This window comes from Eubalaena glacialis, chromosome 16 (assembly GCF_028564815.1).
Source record: "Eubalaena glacialis isolate mEubGla1 chromosome 16, mEubGla1.1.hap2.+ XY, whole genome shotgun sequence".
In the NCBI taxonomy this organism is placed as follows: Eukaryota; Metazoa; Chordata; class Mammalia; order Artiodactyla; family Balaenidae; genus Eubalaena; species Eubalaena glacialis.
The window spans coordinates 84786404-84806509 of NC_083731.1; the positions used below are offsets into that span (position 1 = coordinate 84786404).

Genomic DNA, 20106 nt, shown 5'->3' on the forward strand with positions numbered 1-20106 from the left:
GCCTGAGTGAGGACCGTGGAATTACTTCGGGGGGTCAACTTCCTGCCCCGGGGAATGCAGTGGGAAAGTTCCCACAACGAGAGGGGGCCTCTCCCAGGGCATTCCGTGCAGGAGGCCTCTGCAGAGGCTTTATGCAGACAGGGCGGTGTCTTAAGATGCTCTCAGCATCTCCAGGAGCCCAAGGCCACTGTGCCCTGAGTAGGTCCCAATCAGTTTCTCGGTTCCACAAAACGTATTTGCAGCATAAGCAAAGAAGTGTGTGCGTGCGTGCGTGTGTGTATGTGTGAATACAGCAAGGCAACATTAAACCTCTTACTGCAGGGGAGGAAATCCAGACTTACAAACTTGCGCTTACAGTTTTCCCATCAAGAGGACACACTGAGAGAAAAGGTGGTCATACTTTGAAACTTCTCAGTCTCAGGAGATTCAGGAGAAGAGTGACCACAAGATGCCAAAGCAGCAAATGAATCCAAATTCACTCACTCACTCACTCACTCACTCACCCAACACTTTCAGGATGCCTACCCGCTACGTGCCAGGCACTCTTCTCCATACCAGAGATGCAGCAGTGAACGAGAGGACCTACGTTCTACTGCTTCATGCAGCGCTTTGAATACACCCGTCAGTTCATACCTGAACACCAGACTGTGAGCTCCATTCCATGCCCTTTCACTTACCACCGTACACCAGCACCCAGAATAGAGCCTGGGACACGGGTGATGTTCCGTATGTTTATCAGATGAATATACATGAAAGGGAATTTGGCCCGGAACCCTTTGAACGCTTCGTGAAACTCTCTGGAGACAAAGCAAAGTATGGTTTATCCACTTATTCACCCAGTTCGGTGAGTGGAGATAGAAAGATGAATAAGGTGTGACCTCAGCCCTGGGAAGCCTACATCCCGGTAGAGAAACGGCGAAGGCCAAAGCACAGAGGTGCAGGAGGGCTGGTCTATTTACGAAACTACAAGTATTTTGATGTAGAGCACGTGGGAGGGCAGCAGGAGATGAGGCTGAAGAAACAGGCAAGGTTGGGCAGAAAGGACCTAAGGGCTTGGGCTTCTATCCTGACGGGGCTGAGGGTGGCAGCAGTGACGGAATTTAAGGCGTCCCAGGATGGAATCCATGATTTGGCAAGATCACACGGGCTGGAGCGGAGGAGAGCCTGGGGACTCAAGGCTGGTTAGCAAGCTGATGCGGTCACTCAGGGGCACTTAGGGGGCCTTGACTTAGGTGGTGATCCCGCGGTAGGACAGGGGGTGACAATTTCATGAGCCGTGGAAGTAGAATAAGCAGGACTTGGGGATGGGCTGAAAAGAGAGAAAAAGCCAGATTCCCCTCTAGCCGTGGTGAGGACAATGGCCTCAGGAAGTGTAGGTATGTGGTGGCTGAATGGAGAAGAGAGAAGAGGGAAGTGGCTCGGGTTTTAGCTTGTGTATTTGCTACTGTTGAGGGCAGAGAACCTTCACTGGCTCCAGCTGAAACCACAGGGATACTCACAATTCTCTGTGGTCTGGTCCCGTCCTGCATCTCGCATTATACTCCGCCAGTGCCCTACTGTTTCCCGATTCTGGGCCTTCACACATACCCTTCCCTCTGCCTATAATGCCCTCCCCTGCCTTCATCCCTGTAGGTCAAAATCCATTTCAAATGTCACCTCTCCCAAAAGGCATTAGAGTCCCTCATCTGCAAACTCTTTGTACCTAGTTTCTTTGTATTTGCCTTAAGCCTCCTGGTTAGGTTGTGAGTGAGCTCCTGGAGAGTGACAGCAGCTTTCCCTTATTCACCTTCCCATCTGCTTGCCTGGGGCAGGACTCAACACGTCTTCCGTTGAGTTAAAACAAAGAGCCCACCAGATGAAACTGTCATCCATGAAATGGGGATATTCTTGCCCCTGCTTCATCGGGCGCGTGGGAGGACTTCGCACATAAGAAGTGCTCAATAAAAAGTATCATCATCCATGTCACCATTCTTTTTTTTCTTTTCTTTTCTTTTGGCCGGGCGGCGCGGCACGCAGGATCTTAGTTCCCCGACCAGGGATCGAATCCCCGCCCCATGCAGTGGAAGCATGGAGTCCTAACCACTGGACTGCCAGGGAAGTCCCTCACCGTTTCTAAAAGGAAGAAGTTTCACCTGATCTTGGCCTAACTTAATACTAAGACTCTGTCTCCTTTTAATGAAGTTCAAGGAAAGGAGCATCACTTTAGAGTTCCTGGGAAAGTGTCCACTGGAATCAAGAAGCAGGGAACCACTGTTCTGGCCCACTGGAGCATTCCTTTACAAATCCCAAAGACTGTCCTCTCTGGAAGCTTCTCTTAGATACTTTGGGTCTTTTCTTTTTGGTCATGGAAAAACAGTGCTCGGCTTTTGATCTGTGTGATTCTGGGAAATAAGGTGATTGGGAAGAACTGCCTCTAGCTGGTACCCCTGCTCAGCTCGGCCCTGCAGGCTGCCTGGAGAATTGTGACAGTCCTGGGGTTTTAGTTTTATTTTTAAAACCCACTTTGAAGAATTTTGTGAGTCCCCAGGGAGACTTCTTATGTCTTTTTTTTTCTTTTTCTTTAGAATTTCCTCTAAAACCCATTAGGGAGATCTCACATAGTCCAGATTTAGCACTGTAATGAGGTTTTGTTCCTGCCTTAATTTTTTTTTCCCATTGTTAATTTCTCCTCTATTTCTGGGATGGTTTGCAAACTCAACAGCAAAATTTCTGGAAAGTCTTTTCATTTCCATGTAAGTTTATGATGATAATAGCATGGACCCTGCCTGATCGAGAAGGTAAGAGGCTCTGTCCTGGAAGCCGATTCCTGCGCCAGTCAGCCGACTGCATTCTGTGATGAAGCATTCCAGGTCACCGACCTTCTTCTGTCAAATCACAGACCCGGAGTTTGCGAGTTGCTGTTTAGCGCCCTCTTGGTGTTTTTATCTCCCCAGGAACCTCAGACAAGTCTAATCTGGAGCTGATCACTCTGACGTGTACCTGTGTGGCTGCAACCCTCTTCTGGCTCCTGTTAACTCTCTTTATCCGAAAACTGAAAAGGGTAAGAACATTTCAGACGAAATTCTATGCTCCTTTTTGCATAATCTTCCCAAATGCCTAGCAGCGCCGCTGGTGTAGTGACATCATGCAAGGTTCCCCCCAAAATGCCTGCCTGATGTCCAGAGCAGGCACTGAACAGATGGCAGACCCTCTTCCTCCCCTCCTGTTCCTCCCTCTGACCTGGTGAACATGGCAAATGAATCATTAAAACGTCCCGTGGGACTTCCCTGTGGTCCAGCGGTTAAGACTCTGCACTTCCACTGTAGGGGGCGCGGGTTCGATCCCTGGTCGGGGAACTAAGATCCTGCATGCCGCACGGCCAAAAAAAAAAAAAAGTATCTCAACCCTAACGTGGGGTGTTCAGAACAAAAGCTAGAGCAATGAACAGATAACTATTTCCCAGACACAGAAGGGACATTTTTGATATAAAGTCTTTCAATTAAATTCAACATGAGACCTGGGAAGCGTTCATGTTCTTAACCTCACTCTCTGCTAAGAACCAAAAGGGAAAAAGCAAAATAAAGGCCCACCTCTGTCTTATCTCTGCTGTTCCATACTCTTTGAGCCCCATGATAAAATTAAGTTCTTTAGAGTGTGAGGCTCAGGTTGGAATTCAGGACATCAGATTCCTATCATTAGGCCTGTAGCACAGTTTGCTTCTCTGAAGTTTAGTGGGGGAAAGAGCCAACCCTTACTCACTCATTCATTCATGGCGCAAATATTTCCCGTGTGCCTGCTCGGGGCAGAGTGCCAGACCCTGTGTAGGGACCTCTGATAACAGTTCAGAGCAAATGCTACAAAGCCGACTAAACAACACATAAGGGAGCGGAAGTCTGCAGTCAGAGAGACAGCACACGTCTGGGGCTGGAGCAGGCAGAGGGGACCCAGTGAAGAGGAGAGACTGACCCGGGGAAGAGGTGGGGATGAGAGACAAGGGGGCGCAGGAAAGGAGAGGAGAGGCTGCAGTGGCTGCCCAGGCAGGGCCCTGTAAGCTGCGGGAAGGAACACCCTCTGTGTTTTAGAAGTGAGAGGAAGCCTTGAAGGGGTGAGGTTAAGCAAAGGTGGGTGATTGTAAGGGTGAGAGATCTGTGTCTGGAAAGATGATTTCAGCTGTATGAGGAGAAAGGACCAGAGTGGGCAAGAGTGAATAGAGAAGAACCTAGCAGAAGACCTTGGTAGTCCAAGTCAGAAATGATGGTCACGGGACTGCCCTGGTGGTGCAGTGGTTAAGACTTCCACACTCCTGATGCAGGGGGCCCAGGTTCAAAACCTGGTCAGGGAACTAGATCCCACATGCCGCAACTAAGGAGCCCGCAAGCTGCAACTAAGGACTCAGTGCAACCAAATAAATAAATATTAAAAAAAAAAAAAAAAAAAGAGAGAGAGACTTCCCTGGTGGTGCAGTGGTTAAGAATCCACCTGCCAAGGCAGGGGACATGGGTTCTAGCCCTGGTCCGGGAAGATCCCACGTGCCATGGAGCAACTAAGCCCGTGCGCCACAACTACTGAGCTTGCACTCTAGAGCCCATGAGCCACAACTACTGAAGCCGACATGCCACAACTACTGAGCCCACGTGCCACAACTATGGAAGCCCATGTGCCTAGAGCCCGTGCTCCGCAACAAGAGAAGCCACCACGATGAGAAGCACGCGCACCTCAACGAAGAGTAGTCCCCGCTCGCCGCAACTAGAGAAAGCCCGCGCACAGCAACGAAGGCCCAACGCAGCCAAAAATAAATAAATAATTTAACTAAAAAAAAAAGAAAGAAATGATGGTCACTTAGTCTAAATGATTAGAGTCAAGAGATATTTGGGAGATAAAATCAACAGGACTTGGAAGGTATCAAGGAGGCCTCCTCAATTTCTAGAGATGTATTAGCCCTTATTAGAAAGCTTTTTTTTTTTTTTTTTTTTTGGCTGCACCACAGGGCATGTGGGATCCTAGTTCCCCGACCAGCGATTGAACCCGCGCCCCCCGCAGTGGAAGTGCAGAGTCCCAACCACTGGACCACCAGGGAAGTCCCTATTAGCCCTTATTAATGTGCCAGGTCATTGTGGCACCTTGTGGGACGTTCGTTATGTTGTATCTCAGTTAATCCTTTAAAAAACACAAAGATGTAAATATATTATTATTCCCATTTTATAGAGAGGGAAACTGAGGCTTAGAAAGGTAAAGTAACTTGCCCAAAGACACTAAGCTAGTTAGAGTCAGAGCTGAGTTTTGACCCAGGTTGTTTGACCTTAGACTTGCTATTCAGAACCAGGAAGGTGTACTTTACAGTGTTGGTATGTGGGATGGCAGCCCTCCTCCACGGTGAGTAAGTAACATCAGGCTTTTGTTGTATGGAGTGATTGGCTTTGAGACGTGACAATGAAGGCCACTGCTTTCGAAGGAAAGGAAAGTTAAACAATGGGGTTTTGAAAGGGGAGATACATCATATAGGGAAACAGAGCTAACAAAAGCAAAACTTGCCAAATCTGTAAGGGAGGTACAAAGACTACAGAGTTCAAAGGAGGAGAGGGGGAGAAAAACTTCTGAGAAAGCCCAGCTTAGAGGCAGACTTTGAAGGCTGTGGCTGGAAGAAAAGCAGCAGAAAGACACAGCCCACCTGAACTCCTGCCCACTCCCCAGGTTAGGGAAGGAGTCTGGTTACCTTGCATAGAGGAGCCTAATGGAAATAAAACTGGAAAGGCAAACTGGGACTAAATTGAAGAGGTCCTTTGTATTTCTAAAAATTTAGGAAATTTTAATGTCAATAAAAGGATGAGAGCAAGAAAGTATCATATCAGTAACTGGATGCCTATAGAATTTGAGAAGTAATTGGTTGTAGGAGGTGAGGAGGAGCAAGGTGTCAGGAATTATTTCCAGACGATTTCTCCAACCTCAGAGTAAATCCTCGCTGATAAGGGCTGGATTTTCTCTTTTTTTTAAAATAAATTTATTTTTTTTTTGGCTGCGTTGGGTCTTCGTTGCGATGTGCGTGCTTCTCATTGCAGTGGCTTCTCTTGTTGCGGAGCACAGGCTCTAGGCATGCGGGCTTCAGTAGTTGTGGCTCACGGGCTTAGTTGCTCCGCAGCATGTAGGATCCTCCCGGACCAGGGCTCGAACCCGTGTCCCCTGCCCTGACAGGCAGATTCTTAACCACTGCGCCACCAGGGAAGCCCTGTATTTTCTCTTTTTATCCTCACCCTGCATAGGCCAGTGTTACAACTAAAGCTAACATTTATTCATACTTCCTATACTCCAGGCCGTACTTGCTTTACGTGGACTATTTCATTTGATATTCACAGCAACCCTATGAGATAAGTACCATTATCATCACTATTTTACAGACAAGGAAACTAGCCTTAAAAAGGTTAAGCACCTTCCCCAAGGTTATATGCTGGTCCGATTCCAATCCAGGCTATCAAATTCAGAGCCTGGGCTCTGAAGCGCCTGGCGGTGCAATTTCCATGCCAAGCACCTAGTGGCTGCTCGGTGTTAATGTCAATTGAAGGAATAAATATTTGTCAACCAAGATTCTACTTTCATACTCGTCTCAAAGCCCTTCCTGAAGGCCTGTTGGGTGTTTCCTCTCATCTGCCTTATTGAGATGAAGCACAGATTCCACAGGTGCCCTGTGGGAAGACTGCCTACATGGGCAGCTCCCTCGCCTCCGTCACCCCTGCCCACCTTCCCTCACTCCCTGCAGGACCCAGGCTGTCCCTGGCTGGGCTCCAGCTCTTCCCGTGCTCTTGGAAGATTGGAGACCGTTTCTCATGGCCGTGGCTACAGCAGACATTGAAAGCTCGAGTCATAAAACCTCTTCCAGCAGTGAGCACTAATGAACACCCAGCACTCTAGCGTAGGAACTGATATTCCTCTCTAGCCGCACAGCCTCGCACGAGTGTCTGACAGGCTGGGGCCCTCCAGTCTAACACCACTGGCAATCGCAGTTCGTGACAAACGTGCTCCCTATCTTTCTCCATTTTCCACTCTTCGTGGAGGCCAGGCAAATCTTCCTGCCTTGAGCTATCTGTCACACATTTTAGTGATAATTTTTGTGAGAAAGAGACAGATTGCAAGTGATGGATGAGGTGAGCTGTGACAGCCCAGACGGGGTGAGTCAGGGCCGAAGAATGTGGGCGGGTGTGAAATCGGGTGGATGGAGAGGTTCATCTTCTCTACTGAACTCTGATCCTGTTCAGGGAAGTGCTCTGAAAGGAAGGGCCTGAAACCCATTTAAGTGAAGTGTACATAACTTCTAGGCAAGAGTTATCAAAACCTAGCACATATAGGCAAACATACTTCCCGTCTGTCCTGCCCACAGAAATGCAGTCAATTCTACAATTTAATATTAACAGGGCATCACCCATTAATGTGAACCTAAGACACTAAATGTAAAACCAGTTACGTATGATCTGAAATACAGGGTGTTTTCTGGGCTTAGTTTGCATTACCAAGATAAAACAAGCACTAAAAGGTAGATGCCACCTTATTTATTTGACCAGTGGCCAAAAGAACTTGGAATATGACTGTGTGTAAGTCTTACCCCTTGGCCTTTGAAATAATCAACTTCTATTTCTTATTGAAGATAAATCTTTTTTTTTTCCTTTTTGTACATTTTTCCTTTTTTTTATTTTTATCTTTCTCCTGCTTGAGTCACAGTAATGTATGGTAAACATGAACTTGCAATATATTGAATAAGTTTGCATTTTACATGAATTTTAATATAAATACTCAAATTCAAACTGAACAGTTTGGATGAATCCAATACATCTGAACAGGGACTCACAAAATTTTGGTCACCAGGAAACTTGTGTAGCCTACTTGTTGGTGGATTCCTTTATTTTATTCTTTCAGAAGTGCTGACTTTTCAGTGTTAAGTGCTGAGCTCAGAACCCTTTTTCTTAAACTCCTCCAGGAAAATCTTATACTAATCTCACTATAGTCTTCGCAGGTTGCTGCAGCAACTAAGAGGCCAGGCCTTCTGAGTATAGTTAAAACACTTCACGTGAAATGTGCCTCTCAACCATTCCAGGGATCCTGGGTTTACTTTGCCACCTCTGGCCTTTCTTGCAAATGTAGAAAAGCCACAGTCATGGACCCCGCTGTTGACTCATCTGTCATGTGTATTCCTGCATGTGGAGAATGGTCATGGAAAGTTATTTTTAGTCACAGTTTGGAATGATTTTATTAAAATGCCTTGCATTTTTTCAGAGGACTATTGCTTGTTTAAGAACAAGCAATAGGATCACAGCAGAATCTGAGTGCATTTGGTCTGAGACAGGACGGTGGAGTGGGTGCCCCAGAAATGCATTGTGGGAATAGTAAGGGGTTGCTTGATGAAAGTTGCACGCTCACGTGTGATGTGTCTATGTGTATGCAGAGGGTCCTTCCTGTTCCCCACCACGTGGTTTCAACCCAACGAACCAAAATAGCAGCCGATGTTGCCAAGTGTTGTTTCTTGGATATCTGGGTTTTTAAAGTTGTTTCCTTCTTGGTGACTTTGAGATCTCTTTATTTCTCAGTCTTCTTCCGAGATTAAAACTGACTACCTATCGATTATCGTGGACCCAGATGAAGTTCCCCTGGATGAGCAGTGCGAACGGCTCCCTTACGACGCCAGCAAGTGGGAGTTTGCCCGGGAGAGACTTAAACTGGGTAAAGTATTTGTTCCACAGATTCCTAAACCCATAACCGAGCACCTACTACTTGCAAAGCACTGCACTTTGAGGGACGCAGAAGTCAACTGGACTCGGGATTCTACCCTTCCAGCTGCTCACAAACCAGCAAGGGAGATGGACACAGAGGTAAAGAATTCTCTAGAATCCTAAGACAGAAGGTCAAGGGGACAAGGCAGCACCTGTTAATTCTTTCAACAATTATTAAGCACCTTCGCCGAGCAGCAGATGCTCGTCTAGGTGCTGGGGATGCAAAGGTGTTTGAGTCTGTCCCCTCGAAGGGAGAAGGACACAGCTGTAAAAGCCGATAAGTGGAGGAGAAGGGGGGGAGCTTAGTTCCAGCAGAGTCTTACAAGTACAGACACTCTTAAATAATGAAATTTTTGTGGATGAGAAATCGGCGACGTAGAACACAATTCAGGATGAGGAGGTGCAGTAAAACCAAATAGGTGGTGAAAGAGTGGGTTTTCTGCAAGCCTGAGGATCAAAACCCCCTCTGCACGAATCTAGAAATTACATGCTTTGAATTTCCCTGGGTGTTTGAAATGTCCACACAGAGAAAAAAGCCCTTGGGGGTCATTTACGTGTCATTTATGAAGAGGGAGGATTGCTGTTTTCTAGGTAACAGGGACGCTGTAAACACCGGGCCAACGTGCTTTCTCTCCAGCTTACCCCCAAGCTCCTCCAGCTCAGACAGCACAATGCAAATTAGCCTCCAGCCCATGGTGCTACAAAACAACAGGAGCCTCGGACACTCTTGCCCAGATATTTGGACGGTGGCTTCTGAAGGTTTTCCTCTCTCTCCTATGTGTGCCAGAATCATTAATATTTGGAACTGAGAAAAGAGATCATGGAGCCAGTGGAGCTTGTTGCCCGAAGAACCTGTTGTTCCAATTCACTCGCATGGCCCCCTCCCTCCACATGCAGACCATATTGGGGTAGGGGTGTGAGGGGACAGAGAGGGAGAAATGGCTTTTCGTGTTGTTCTCTTGGGCCTTGAAATGATTCCACTTACATTTCTCCCTCCATGAGAAAGACGACTTGGCCCCAAGAGTGCCTGCTGTTTGGCTTGGGGAAGAAAATTAGAAATCAGTAAAAGGCTGGAGAGACAGGCGAAAGCCAGCAATGGCTGCCGACGGGGGGAGGGGGGGGGAAGAAATCAACTAAATTTAGAGTAGTTCAGGGCAGGTGGCACACTAGATGAGTTCCTTCTGCAAGTCTAAATTATATGGCAGCTGGCCCAGCCCACCCCGCCAGTGACCTTGGCAGGGAACATGGGATAGTTTTCCCACAACCGTAAGCCATTCTCAGGCCACACTGCTTTCCAGAGTTATTAGTCACAAGCAGACATGCGTCTTTCCGTATAGGAAACGCGAGCTTTCTGTCCCATTTCTTCATTCCTTGGCCTAGTACCATTGTGATCCTTGATGGTACATCAAGGGAGAATGCAAACCCTTCTACCAGAATTCCCCTGGGGCTCTGTGAGTTTAGAGAATCCCATTTCAGAAGAGTCTCCTTGCTGAAGATCTTTTGGTTCTTTTCCTTCCCGGAGCTGCCAGATGCTATGATTCGGCTAATGTACATGTGAGTGTCTTTGACGGATGAGGGTAAGTGGGTCAAATCAGCTAACTCTGCCTTTCAATGCAGTGTGGCTGCAAGGGCCAGAGGCGTCCTTGTCCTACTCTATGGCCCAAGATTTATTTGGCTTAAAAAACAAATACATGACAGAAAGTAATCTGAAGTAACGTCTGGCAACTGAAAGTAACCAAAATTATGTCTGGATGGATGAAGAGGAAAAGCTGGTTTGATGGGCAGAGTTACAGTGAGTTACAAACGTAGAGAAATACACAGACCGAACGGCTTCTGATTTCAGCTGAGTGTACTCCGGGTTACGACTCGCAGCCCTGGCGACAGAAGTCAGAATTGATAGCACCTGATAGAGTGAGCGTTTGGGTCAAAGGTGTTGCTACCATTGAAATTCCTGAAATCCAGAACGAAAAAAAACCCTGTTTTGTTAGAGATGCCTCACTCCACCTGGGCGAGAATTCCACTTCTATGCATTTATCACAGAAGTTGGGATAATGCCTGACAATGCATCTTCCCATTGGAAAACAAAGTCAGGATTACCTAACATGGGAAACCACACGTGGAGTGTGGAATTTGGCAAGTGGATGGTGCTGCCTAGTGTAAGATGAGCCCTGGATGCCCAAGAGGGACTCAGCCCCGGGCTGCCCTGCACTCTCCCCACCGTGTCCCAGGGACCCTGGCCAGTCACTCTCGGAGGAGATTCCAATATCCTCTTGTGGTATGACAATGACCTAGCACTTTTCCAAGTTAGTGGCATTTAGGTGACACCGAGGAGGATTTTAAGGGAAAAGAAGGATCAGGCAAGATCGAGTCCGGTGTGACGGGGCTCCCCTGACCCTGGAACTGCAGATCTGCCAAAGGACTGCAACGTGCCAGATGATTAAAGAGCCCGTAACATCTTCTGGCCGTGCTCGAGGCGGCAGTCAGCTTCCAAGAGAATGAATGAAAAGACAGGGAAGTCTAGTGAGTACGAGCGCCTTCTCACTGGTCAAAGCAAAGTCCCCAAACACTTGTCAGAATAGTGTTTTGTGTGATGGCTAAGAAGGGAATGCACGGGGGCTGAAGCTGTGGAAAGGAAAAGGATGTCGCCTGCCCCAAGCGAGGAGTCTGCGGACTCTGTGGACAGCTGTCCCAAGACAGAGATGCCCTTCATCTGTCTCAGACTCAGGACACTTTTCATATTAGAGGGTAGAAGGCAATGCAGAAGAAAAGGTGTTCTTTTACCCTACAAAAGCAAGGGATAAGCCTCTAACCAAAGTGCACCTATTTTTACAATCTGGAGAAGGTATCTGCCAGTGTTCTTTCCATACGTGATTTCAGGGTCCACCGGAGGCTCTTTCATTTAAACGAGAACTCCTGACTTTGCTATTTCTTGGATGCTTTTATCTGAAGAAGAGAGCAGAGACTCTCTCCCTGTCCATGGAGCATGCTCTGGGAGGATGACCTGATCAGCCACGACAGGTGCACATCTGACCAGGGGAAGCGTGTCGTTTCACCAGTGTCTCCTCCTAACGCAGAGCGCGTCCCCGTGAGACCCAGGCAGGGAGACGCCGCTGACGTCACTGGGGACGGAGCTCTTTCCACCTCCTCACTGGACGTGACCTCGGGTGGGTGGTGGGTGGGAGTTGCGCATAGAAGTATAAAGCTTCTAATAGGATGAGGAGGCAGGAAAGCTTCATTACCAATTTTCTAGGAATCTTAAAACACAAACTGTGTCCTTTGGGGGAAGGGATTGGCGTATGAGGAAGACAGGAAAGAAGGAAGAAAGGAAAGTTGGCTCACTGAAGGCGCGTTATCAGAACAGTCTAGGCATGAGGACTTGGCTGGCACTGGAGGCTCTGTGTGGGAGTCACCCTCTCCCTACCAGGACTGACTTTTGACCAGAGGCATTTTGTTGGCTTTCCAACACCCCCCCCAACCTGCCGCCAGAAGAACCCAAAAAAGGCGACTTCTTAGGCTCACTCTTTCTTCTGCCGTATCATGCTTGAGTGTACAGTTTCTCTACGTTGTGCTCAGCAACCCGTTTCCTGGCGGAGCAGAGGAAAGCCCTGATGGAAAAGGTGGCTGAGGTGTTCTGGGGGCGGGGGTGGTCCCTCCTCATCTCTGTGCACCGTTCAGGTGTGCGTCTCACGGGCCCCTCTGGTTACCCAGGACTGTATGAGACTTGCTGTTAGCATCTCACAAATTCCCAAATGCGACTCTTCGTTCTGCAGTAATACACAGGGGACCCAGATGCACCAGGCACCAGGCCAAGTTCTGGGAAGACTCAGACATGGTCATTGCCCCTTTCAGTGAAGTTGTCTCATTCAAGGGTGAGAAAAAAAAAAAAAAAGTGTTTAACAGTCATTACGACATGACATACAGGGTACCGTGAATGAAACCTCACTCTGTTATTGCATTTGGCAACCATCTCTCTGTGGTTGAAACAAATTACTACCAGTGGTTGATAGGCCCATGTTTTGAACCATGAAGATTTATAATCATCATGTAAAGACACGTTGGAAATACTGGGACTATCTTGCCTGGCAAGGAAGTCTGAGAAACGACTTAATTATTTTTTGGTAGCTCTGAAGCATCATTGTAACCAACGGCAGTAACCCCCCTTCTTCTCAGTTTCCTCCCTTTGCTGAAAACAGATCAGAAGAGATAAGCTTAAGTGGCAAGAAAAGGGGCTTAGGTTAAACATAGGGAAATTTTTGTGGTAATAATGTTATTAAACAATGGAAAAGACCACTCAGGATGTGGTAGCCTCTCCCCACAAGAAGGACTTTGTAAAAGAGGAAACTGGCCATCCACCTGCACCAAATGCCTTCTAGGGGCCTAGCCTAGCTGTGAAGGATGAGGGCAACGCAGGAGCACAATGAAGATTTGAAAGGAAGTTACCCCAGAAATGTGTCCTGACCCTTTTGGGGTCAGTTCATTGGAGATTCCATTCAGAGCTACATGCCACACATAGACACACAGGGAAAAGACCCTTTCTTCCTGAAAAAAGACTTAAACTCACCCTGCTGGCTTGGCAAACAAACCAACGTCTTCTTTTCATTGTAGGCAAATCACTTGGAAGAGGGGCTTTTGGAAAAGTGGTCCAAGCATCTGCATTTGGCATTAAGAAATCACCTACATGCCGGACGGTGGCTGTAAAAATGCTGAAAGGTATGGATGGTGTAAGTTTGGCTTTCAGCTCACCCATTACGTTCCCTAAATGCTGGCACAAGTTGGGCGTGGCCTAGAAACAGACAGAAGCCATTTCTGCTGTGGCCACAAAACTTGCTTCTGCTGGAAGCCCCTTGACCTCCGGAGCTTTAGATGAGACCAGCAAGAGCTCAGAATAAACCTTGTAAGGGAAACAGTCCAGCATTATCCATGGGAAAATGATTTCCGTCTCCTCAGAGATCTTTCTCCTACCACATCTCAGATTCTTCTAGACTACCAGGGACTCAAGCCCACAGGAACCACAGGTACGAAGTTTTGGAATGATCCACTATGGCGTTATGATGGCAACTTAGCTGTACGTCATAAATCTCAAAGGCTTAGCTGGGGCTGGACCTCACTATAAAGTAAGAACATGAAGCTAGAACAGTTGAGTTGGTCAGAACTTCAAGCTATTTTGTAGTGTCAAGGCCCCCCCATTAAACATTTCCTCTCTAGAAATCAAAACAAAACAAAACCGAAAACAACAAACTATCTTCCTATGTTGAAGATACTATCACCCTGTGAAGCACACGGTGATTTACGACCAGCACCCTAAGACAGAGTGAAAATGAAAAATCACTGAAAGTCAGGTCAACCAAACATCTCCAAGACTCATAGGTCCTTTAAAGCGTAGAAAATACTTCACTGTGATGAAATTGTCATGTTACTTCAATGCATTTTAAGCTTCCCAAACCAAAAAGAAACAGGACTGAAAACCCAAAGGGCAATTTTCAGCTTTCCAAAGTCTCTAAGATATTGCCAGGGGATTTTCAGGCATAGAAAGCTATGCGCCCAACCAAGCAGGTGGCTGGCAAAGGCTCCAGCAGAAAGGCCCATGTGCTGAGGGAGACTTCAAAGCCTTCACTTTCATCCAGCAGCGACACCGTCATTGAAAAAGTCCCATGTAATAATATTTTTCCACTTCAAAAGGCTGTTGAGCGAAGGCTCTGATAAAACTCTGCAACGAACCTCACAGTTCCACTCTGAAAGTAGCCAGGAAAAGAGCTTTGCATCCACAAAGCAGGCCTTGTTCAAGGTGAACTACCCAGATGATGGTGGGCATCTCTGTGAGAATGCCTGTAGTCCAGCAACCCCCCATACCCCACTCACACCCAGATTCTAAAGAGAAGAGGCGTCAACGTGTCTTCTATGTGAGAAAGCACCAGACTAGGTACTTTACTTTAGTAGCTTGAACCGCATGAAGTTGCCACTTTTCTTATTTTTCTCTCTACAGCCTTTGTGAGGTAGATATTATTATCCCAAATTGCAGATGAAGAAACATGGCCCAGAAAGGTTAAACAGCCTCTGCAAGGTCATACAGTTCAGCAGTGCAAAAGTAAGGGTTTAGGTGCAAGGCTTTCCCCCCCGCCACACACACCTCAGTGCTACAGAAGGGCTGCAGAGGCCCAGCCTCCTAGAAATGATCCATTGCTCCAAAATCCTGAAAATGATCCTGGCCTGTGTTCTGGAGGCAAGCTAGTATATCCAGCCTTGAGATAAGTTGAAACTAAATCTGGAAGCATCTGTTTCCTCAGCTAGTTTTGTCTCCCTGCTTACTACAACACACCATCTCTAGGAGAGGCAAGTCGGCTGCCCATGCTTGTCTACTGTGGGTCCAAGATAACCCAATGGCCCTGCCTATAAATGGAACAATCTGAGCAAAAGAACCTGGTTTTCCCTCTGTGCTAAAGGGGCATCAATGCATGGAGGGATGAATTTGAGGGGGAAATTCGGACTGGCAATTTTTTTTTAAAGGGCCAGAGAATGTGTTCTATGCAATACAGAAATAGGGTGTGTAGTATCTGTATAAATGCTTATCTTTTTTTTTTTTAAGCCATCAGCCTTGATTGAAACAGACTGCCAAATCACCCACTATATAACATTCCTAAAAAACTATTTTCATTCAAGCTTTCTTGTTTAAACTGGTTGGCCATCTGTTTCTAGGAGAAACTGGAAAGGCAGAATGTCAAACAAAGGCCATGAGTCAGAAGCTCTTTCAAAGTGCCCTTGAGCAAAACCTTTAACCTTTTTGGGCCTTAAGCCCATGTCTGAAATGAGAAGAGTAATCATGCTGTTTATTTGTCTAACAAATATTTGTTGAGCATCTACTGTGAGCCAATCCCAATCCCACTGGGAGGCTTCTAGAGTTTATCTGGTTATTATTAAAAATGATTTGTGCTTATGAAATACCATGTTGGTATCTACCACAATGTGAAGTGCACATCCTTTGCATGCACAAATGCAATGTGAAATGCACGACCCACTTTCAGGACTGTCCTGCAGAAATACTTGCACATGGGTACAAAGATCACAGGCTGTTTATTCCAGCATATGTGTAATGGCAAAAACAAAAACAAAAACAAAACTGTAGACAGTCTAAATGTCAGGAATGCCATTAATCAATTTAAAAGAATGGGGAAAGTCTATGACATTTAAAAGGGGGGAAAAGCAAATTATATATATCAAATTTGCTTTTATATTTTTATATATGACCCCATTTATGTAAACGAAAAAGACCTTTGATTGGGTACATATATTTATAAATGCACAGAAAAAGCTCTGAAACTCCAAATGATTAACAGTGGTTACTGCTAAAAAGGTGAGGAGTTGGGGTGGCTTTCACTTTTCACTCTATAAACATCATATTGTTGAAATAGTTTACAGCAAGCTCATATGACTTTTTTTTTTTTTACTTGTAAACATAATTAAAAAATTTTAAATGCCTTAGAAGTTAACCAATAAGAACAAACAGACAAGACAAACTTAATTTAGGCTTTAGACTCTGCTAATTCTTAGATTGACATTGTTTATCTCTGAGAATGAAGTTGAAGTCAGATGCTTATGGATCCTCATGACTTGAGATAACCCTGCAGACTCCGGAGAGGAAAAGGTTATAGAGAGAAAATAACACATGGCAAAGATGTTTACAGAAGTGGCCATTCTGCCCTTGCAGGCCCCTTTGTGCTCCTCCTTTGTAACTTCTCAAAGCGGGGCAAGTGAGAAAAAGAGGTGAGGTGTGGGATCATCCCCCGCCTGGAAAGTTCTTGCTGGGCCTGGTTCTGACGCAAGGAAGCCTTTGGAAGGCGCTCTCCCCGGGTGCCCAGCTCCGAGTCAGCACGTTACTGAACAGGACGAGGTCCACCAAGAGGAAACGTCCAGTGACTAACCCCACCACCACTCTGTGCCTCACTGTAACCAAGACCATGTTGGCTCAAGAGGGTGGGAGGACTGAATCCAGGCTGGAGGCTGGCCCTTCCGCAGACTGGGGAAGCCAGTGCAGTAAGGGCTGAGCGCTGCCAAACACAGAGGGCAGGAGGGCCGCCCCAGAGGAAAGAGCCCCATTGTCCTGTTGCCTTGACTCTCCCTTGCTGCTCACACAGAGGGGGCCACGGCCAGCGAGTACAAGGCTCTGATGACCGAGCTCAAGATCTTGACCCACATCGGCCACCACCTGAATGTCGTCAACCTGCTGGGAGCCTGCACCAAGCAAGGAGGTAAAGGGGAAGGGAGGGCCTGCTCCCCTCCCGGTTCACACGCCCTGGGCGAGTTCTCTGTCCCACAGCCCTTCTTCCCACACTGCGCCTCCCCACCTCCTGGCACATGGCCTGGCAACAGTCCAGAGGAAGCAGGCTGTCCGCTGATGGAAGGTGCTCCCATCCTGGAAGTGCCTTCCCTGCACACTTAGCTTAAAGGTTCTGAATAGAAGGACTCCCTTTGAGACCTCCTTCCACAGGCTCGAGGTCAAGGGCAGGGCGTTTTTCTCAGGATGACTTGGGAGGAGTATGACCGGAGCCAAGGTAAATGCACAGAAGGTTAGCATCCCTTGAAGCTTCATCCAGAGGAAGGAATCACTCCTGGCAGGATCCCAGGAGGAGGTGGGGTGGGGACACAGCCTTCGGACAGGCCGTACCCACAGGGCCAAGTGCAGGGACAGGGTGTATTATGACTGAAGACTCGCAGACCTTTCCATCCTCCCCTAGGGCGCCTTTAGTGCTCCCAGCATGCCCCAGGACAGGGCCCACGTGCAGAAGCCTCTCAGGGGCCACTTCCGCTTTGACCCAGAACCGGAAGTTGTTCTTCCCCTGTGGGCCTAGAGCCCAGCGGGTGAGCGGTGGGGATGGCGCCTTCGGGGAGCCCAGGGGACCCGCAGTGCAGCTCGGGGGTTTCCTTTCCAACCCTCTTGCCTCTTTTGACTAGGGGCTGCCAAACGATGGCCGGTCAGCCTGGGAGCTTACTTTGACCGTTTTTAGTAGTTGGGGGGGTGGAAAGGAGGAATATTTTGTGACACGGGAAAACGATAGGCAACTCAAATTTGTGCGTTCCTAAAGTTGGATTGGAGCGTGGTCACTCATTTGGTTGTACTGTCGTCTACAGGTGCTTTCCGGTTACAAAGGCAGAGCTGAGTAGTTGTGTGGCCTACAAGCCTAAAATAGTTACCGTCTCTTCCTTTATGAGTTTGCCGATCCCTGCTTTAGACCTTACAAGCCCTGGGGCAACCTCCGTGCAGATACCCCCAGGTGGCCATGCAGCTGGGGGGTCAGGCCAGACAGGACCTGGGAGGGAGGGGCTGGTGTGACAGTGTCCTGAGGCCAAGGGGCCAAGAGGGTGGCTGGTAGTTACAGGCAGAGCCCTGACCTTGGCCCTTCCCCTCCCCTCCCCCCAGTTCTTTCTCTCCTACTCTTTTTTTTTTCTGCTTCTTCCCCAGTCCGACCCCCGACCAATTGTCTCCTTTTCCTTTTGTATTTTTTTTTAAACCACTTCTCAGGTCCAGTTGGAAAAAAAAAAAAAAACTCTCTCACCCCCAAGTTGCATCCCCCAGACCCCGCTAATATAAAAACAAGTTGGTTTGAGGTTTCTCAGGCCCACTGATGGCTGGCAGATGGCTGGCTGGCTTGGTGTGGCTGAGCATGTGTTGTTTTGGCTGCAGGGCCTCTGATGGTGATCGTTGAATATTGCAAACACGGAAACCTATCCAACTATCTCAAGAGCAAACGGGCCTTATTCTTTCTCAACAAGGTAAGGAACTTAGGGGTTGGAGGTTTTTCAAGACAGCAATGAGTTTCCATTTAGGCTGTAGCAGCATAAAGCAAGAGAATATATTTTTCCATTGCCAACTAAAGAATGTCACTAGCCATCCATCCAGCTCTGCAAGGATTGAGTCATGAGCCACTGCAGTCGCTGACCTTTAACACACCCTGAAAGGAGTTCAGGGCGGAGATCAGGAATGAGGCAGTCTGTGCTCTGGGAAAACTAGCAGAACAGGCCTTCAGATAGTTACATATTTTCAGGAGAAAATTTTTTTTTTTTTTCTTTTGGAACCTGGATTCTTGCATCTTCTCATACTTAGAAAAGCCCCGAAACCATTAACTAAGATGTCTGTTCTGCATAACTAGCAGCAACCTTCTGCCAAGATGTGTGCTTGGTTGCACGTCCCCTCTTCACCAAAATCACGTATATGCTGACCTCCCCTCTACCTCTTCAGAGCAGTTCCTCAGAGCTCTCCGAGAGGCTGCTCCCGGGCTACAGTCCTCAGAAAGACACTGAATAAACCCAACTCACAGCTTTTACGTTGTGCATTTTTTTCAGTCGACACCATTAATGACTGAGCTTAAAACACAATCTCTGCTTTTTTCCTTTAAAAGATTTTTTTTCTTTCCACGCTAATATATCACACTCTTTTTGGGGTGAGCACAGAGAATATTCGAGCCCACTGTAGGCAGTGATAATTAGAGATTAAAATTTACCAGCCATCTACCTAAATATCAAATCATCTTGATAAATTTCTCTCTGTCTCTTTCTCTCTCCATAGATACTCAGACATGCACAATCACTTAGTCACTCATTTCTTAAAAGATGATGGCAAGTATAATTGTTTCCATTTATTAGATTAGAGAAAATAAGGACTCAGTCAACTGAGAGACTTTATAGTCAACAACAGTGATGGGGCCAGAGAAATCATTTTCTTCCCTCCCTACTGCCTTTTCTCCCACTTCCCCACACCTTCACCACCCATGTCACCCCCATACACATACTGAACCAGCCTTACCCACTAAAATAAAGCTATATAATAAAAGGAACACAAGGGTCCGAGTCCTGAAGGCAAACAAAGTTTAAAAGGGATTACTGAGTGAAGGAGAGTTTAATAAACCTTTGCCAATGTGACCTATTTCACCAGTGTTATGTCCTTCTCTGGACTAGAGAAGCCACGAGACAATGATTTGACATTATTAACCTGTAATCAGCAGCGTAGGTGATGAATCCATGTAGCATGGTGGTTTAAGCACTCAGACTCCAGGATCAGACTTCCTGGGTTTAAATCCTGTCTCTACCACTCAAGAAATCTGGGACCTTGGGCAAGTTACTCAGTCTCTCTAAGTTTCAGTTCCCTCATTTATTAAATGGAGATAATAATAGAACCCAACTGATGGAATTGTTGAATCAAATTCCGTTCATCACTCCATAAATGTTAATTATCATCATCATCATTGATCCACTGAGATAGAAAGATTGGGTGAGTCTAACTTAATGCCACTGATCTATGTGATCTGTATGACGGATAAGGTATGGGACACCCAAGAATGATGCCTATCTCTGTCATGCGAGTGAGATTCTCATGTGGCACACA

At 47.0% G+C, this 20106-nt stretch overlaps 1 protein-coding gene across 1 annotated transcript in view; it reads left to right on the forward strand.

Annotated features, from left to right (window-relative positions):
• The window catches only part of FLT1 (fms related receptor tyrosine kinase 1), a 168347-nt gene that overhangs the window by 127320 nt on the left and 20921 nt on the right, over nt 1–20106 (forward strand). Inside the window, exons 16-20 of the mRNA XM_061171122.1 lie at nt 2934–3040; nt 8550–8682; nt 13338–13442; nt 16862–16975; nt 18409–18497. Coding sequence (XP_061027105.1) covers nt 2934–3040; nt 8550–8682; nt 13338–13442; nt 16862–16975; nt 18409–18497 — 548 coding nt within the window. The remainder of the gene's footprint in view (nt 1–2933; nt 3041–8549; nt 8683–13337; nt 13443–16861; nt 16976–18408; nt 18498–20106) is intronic.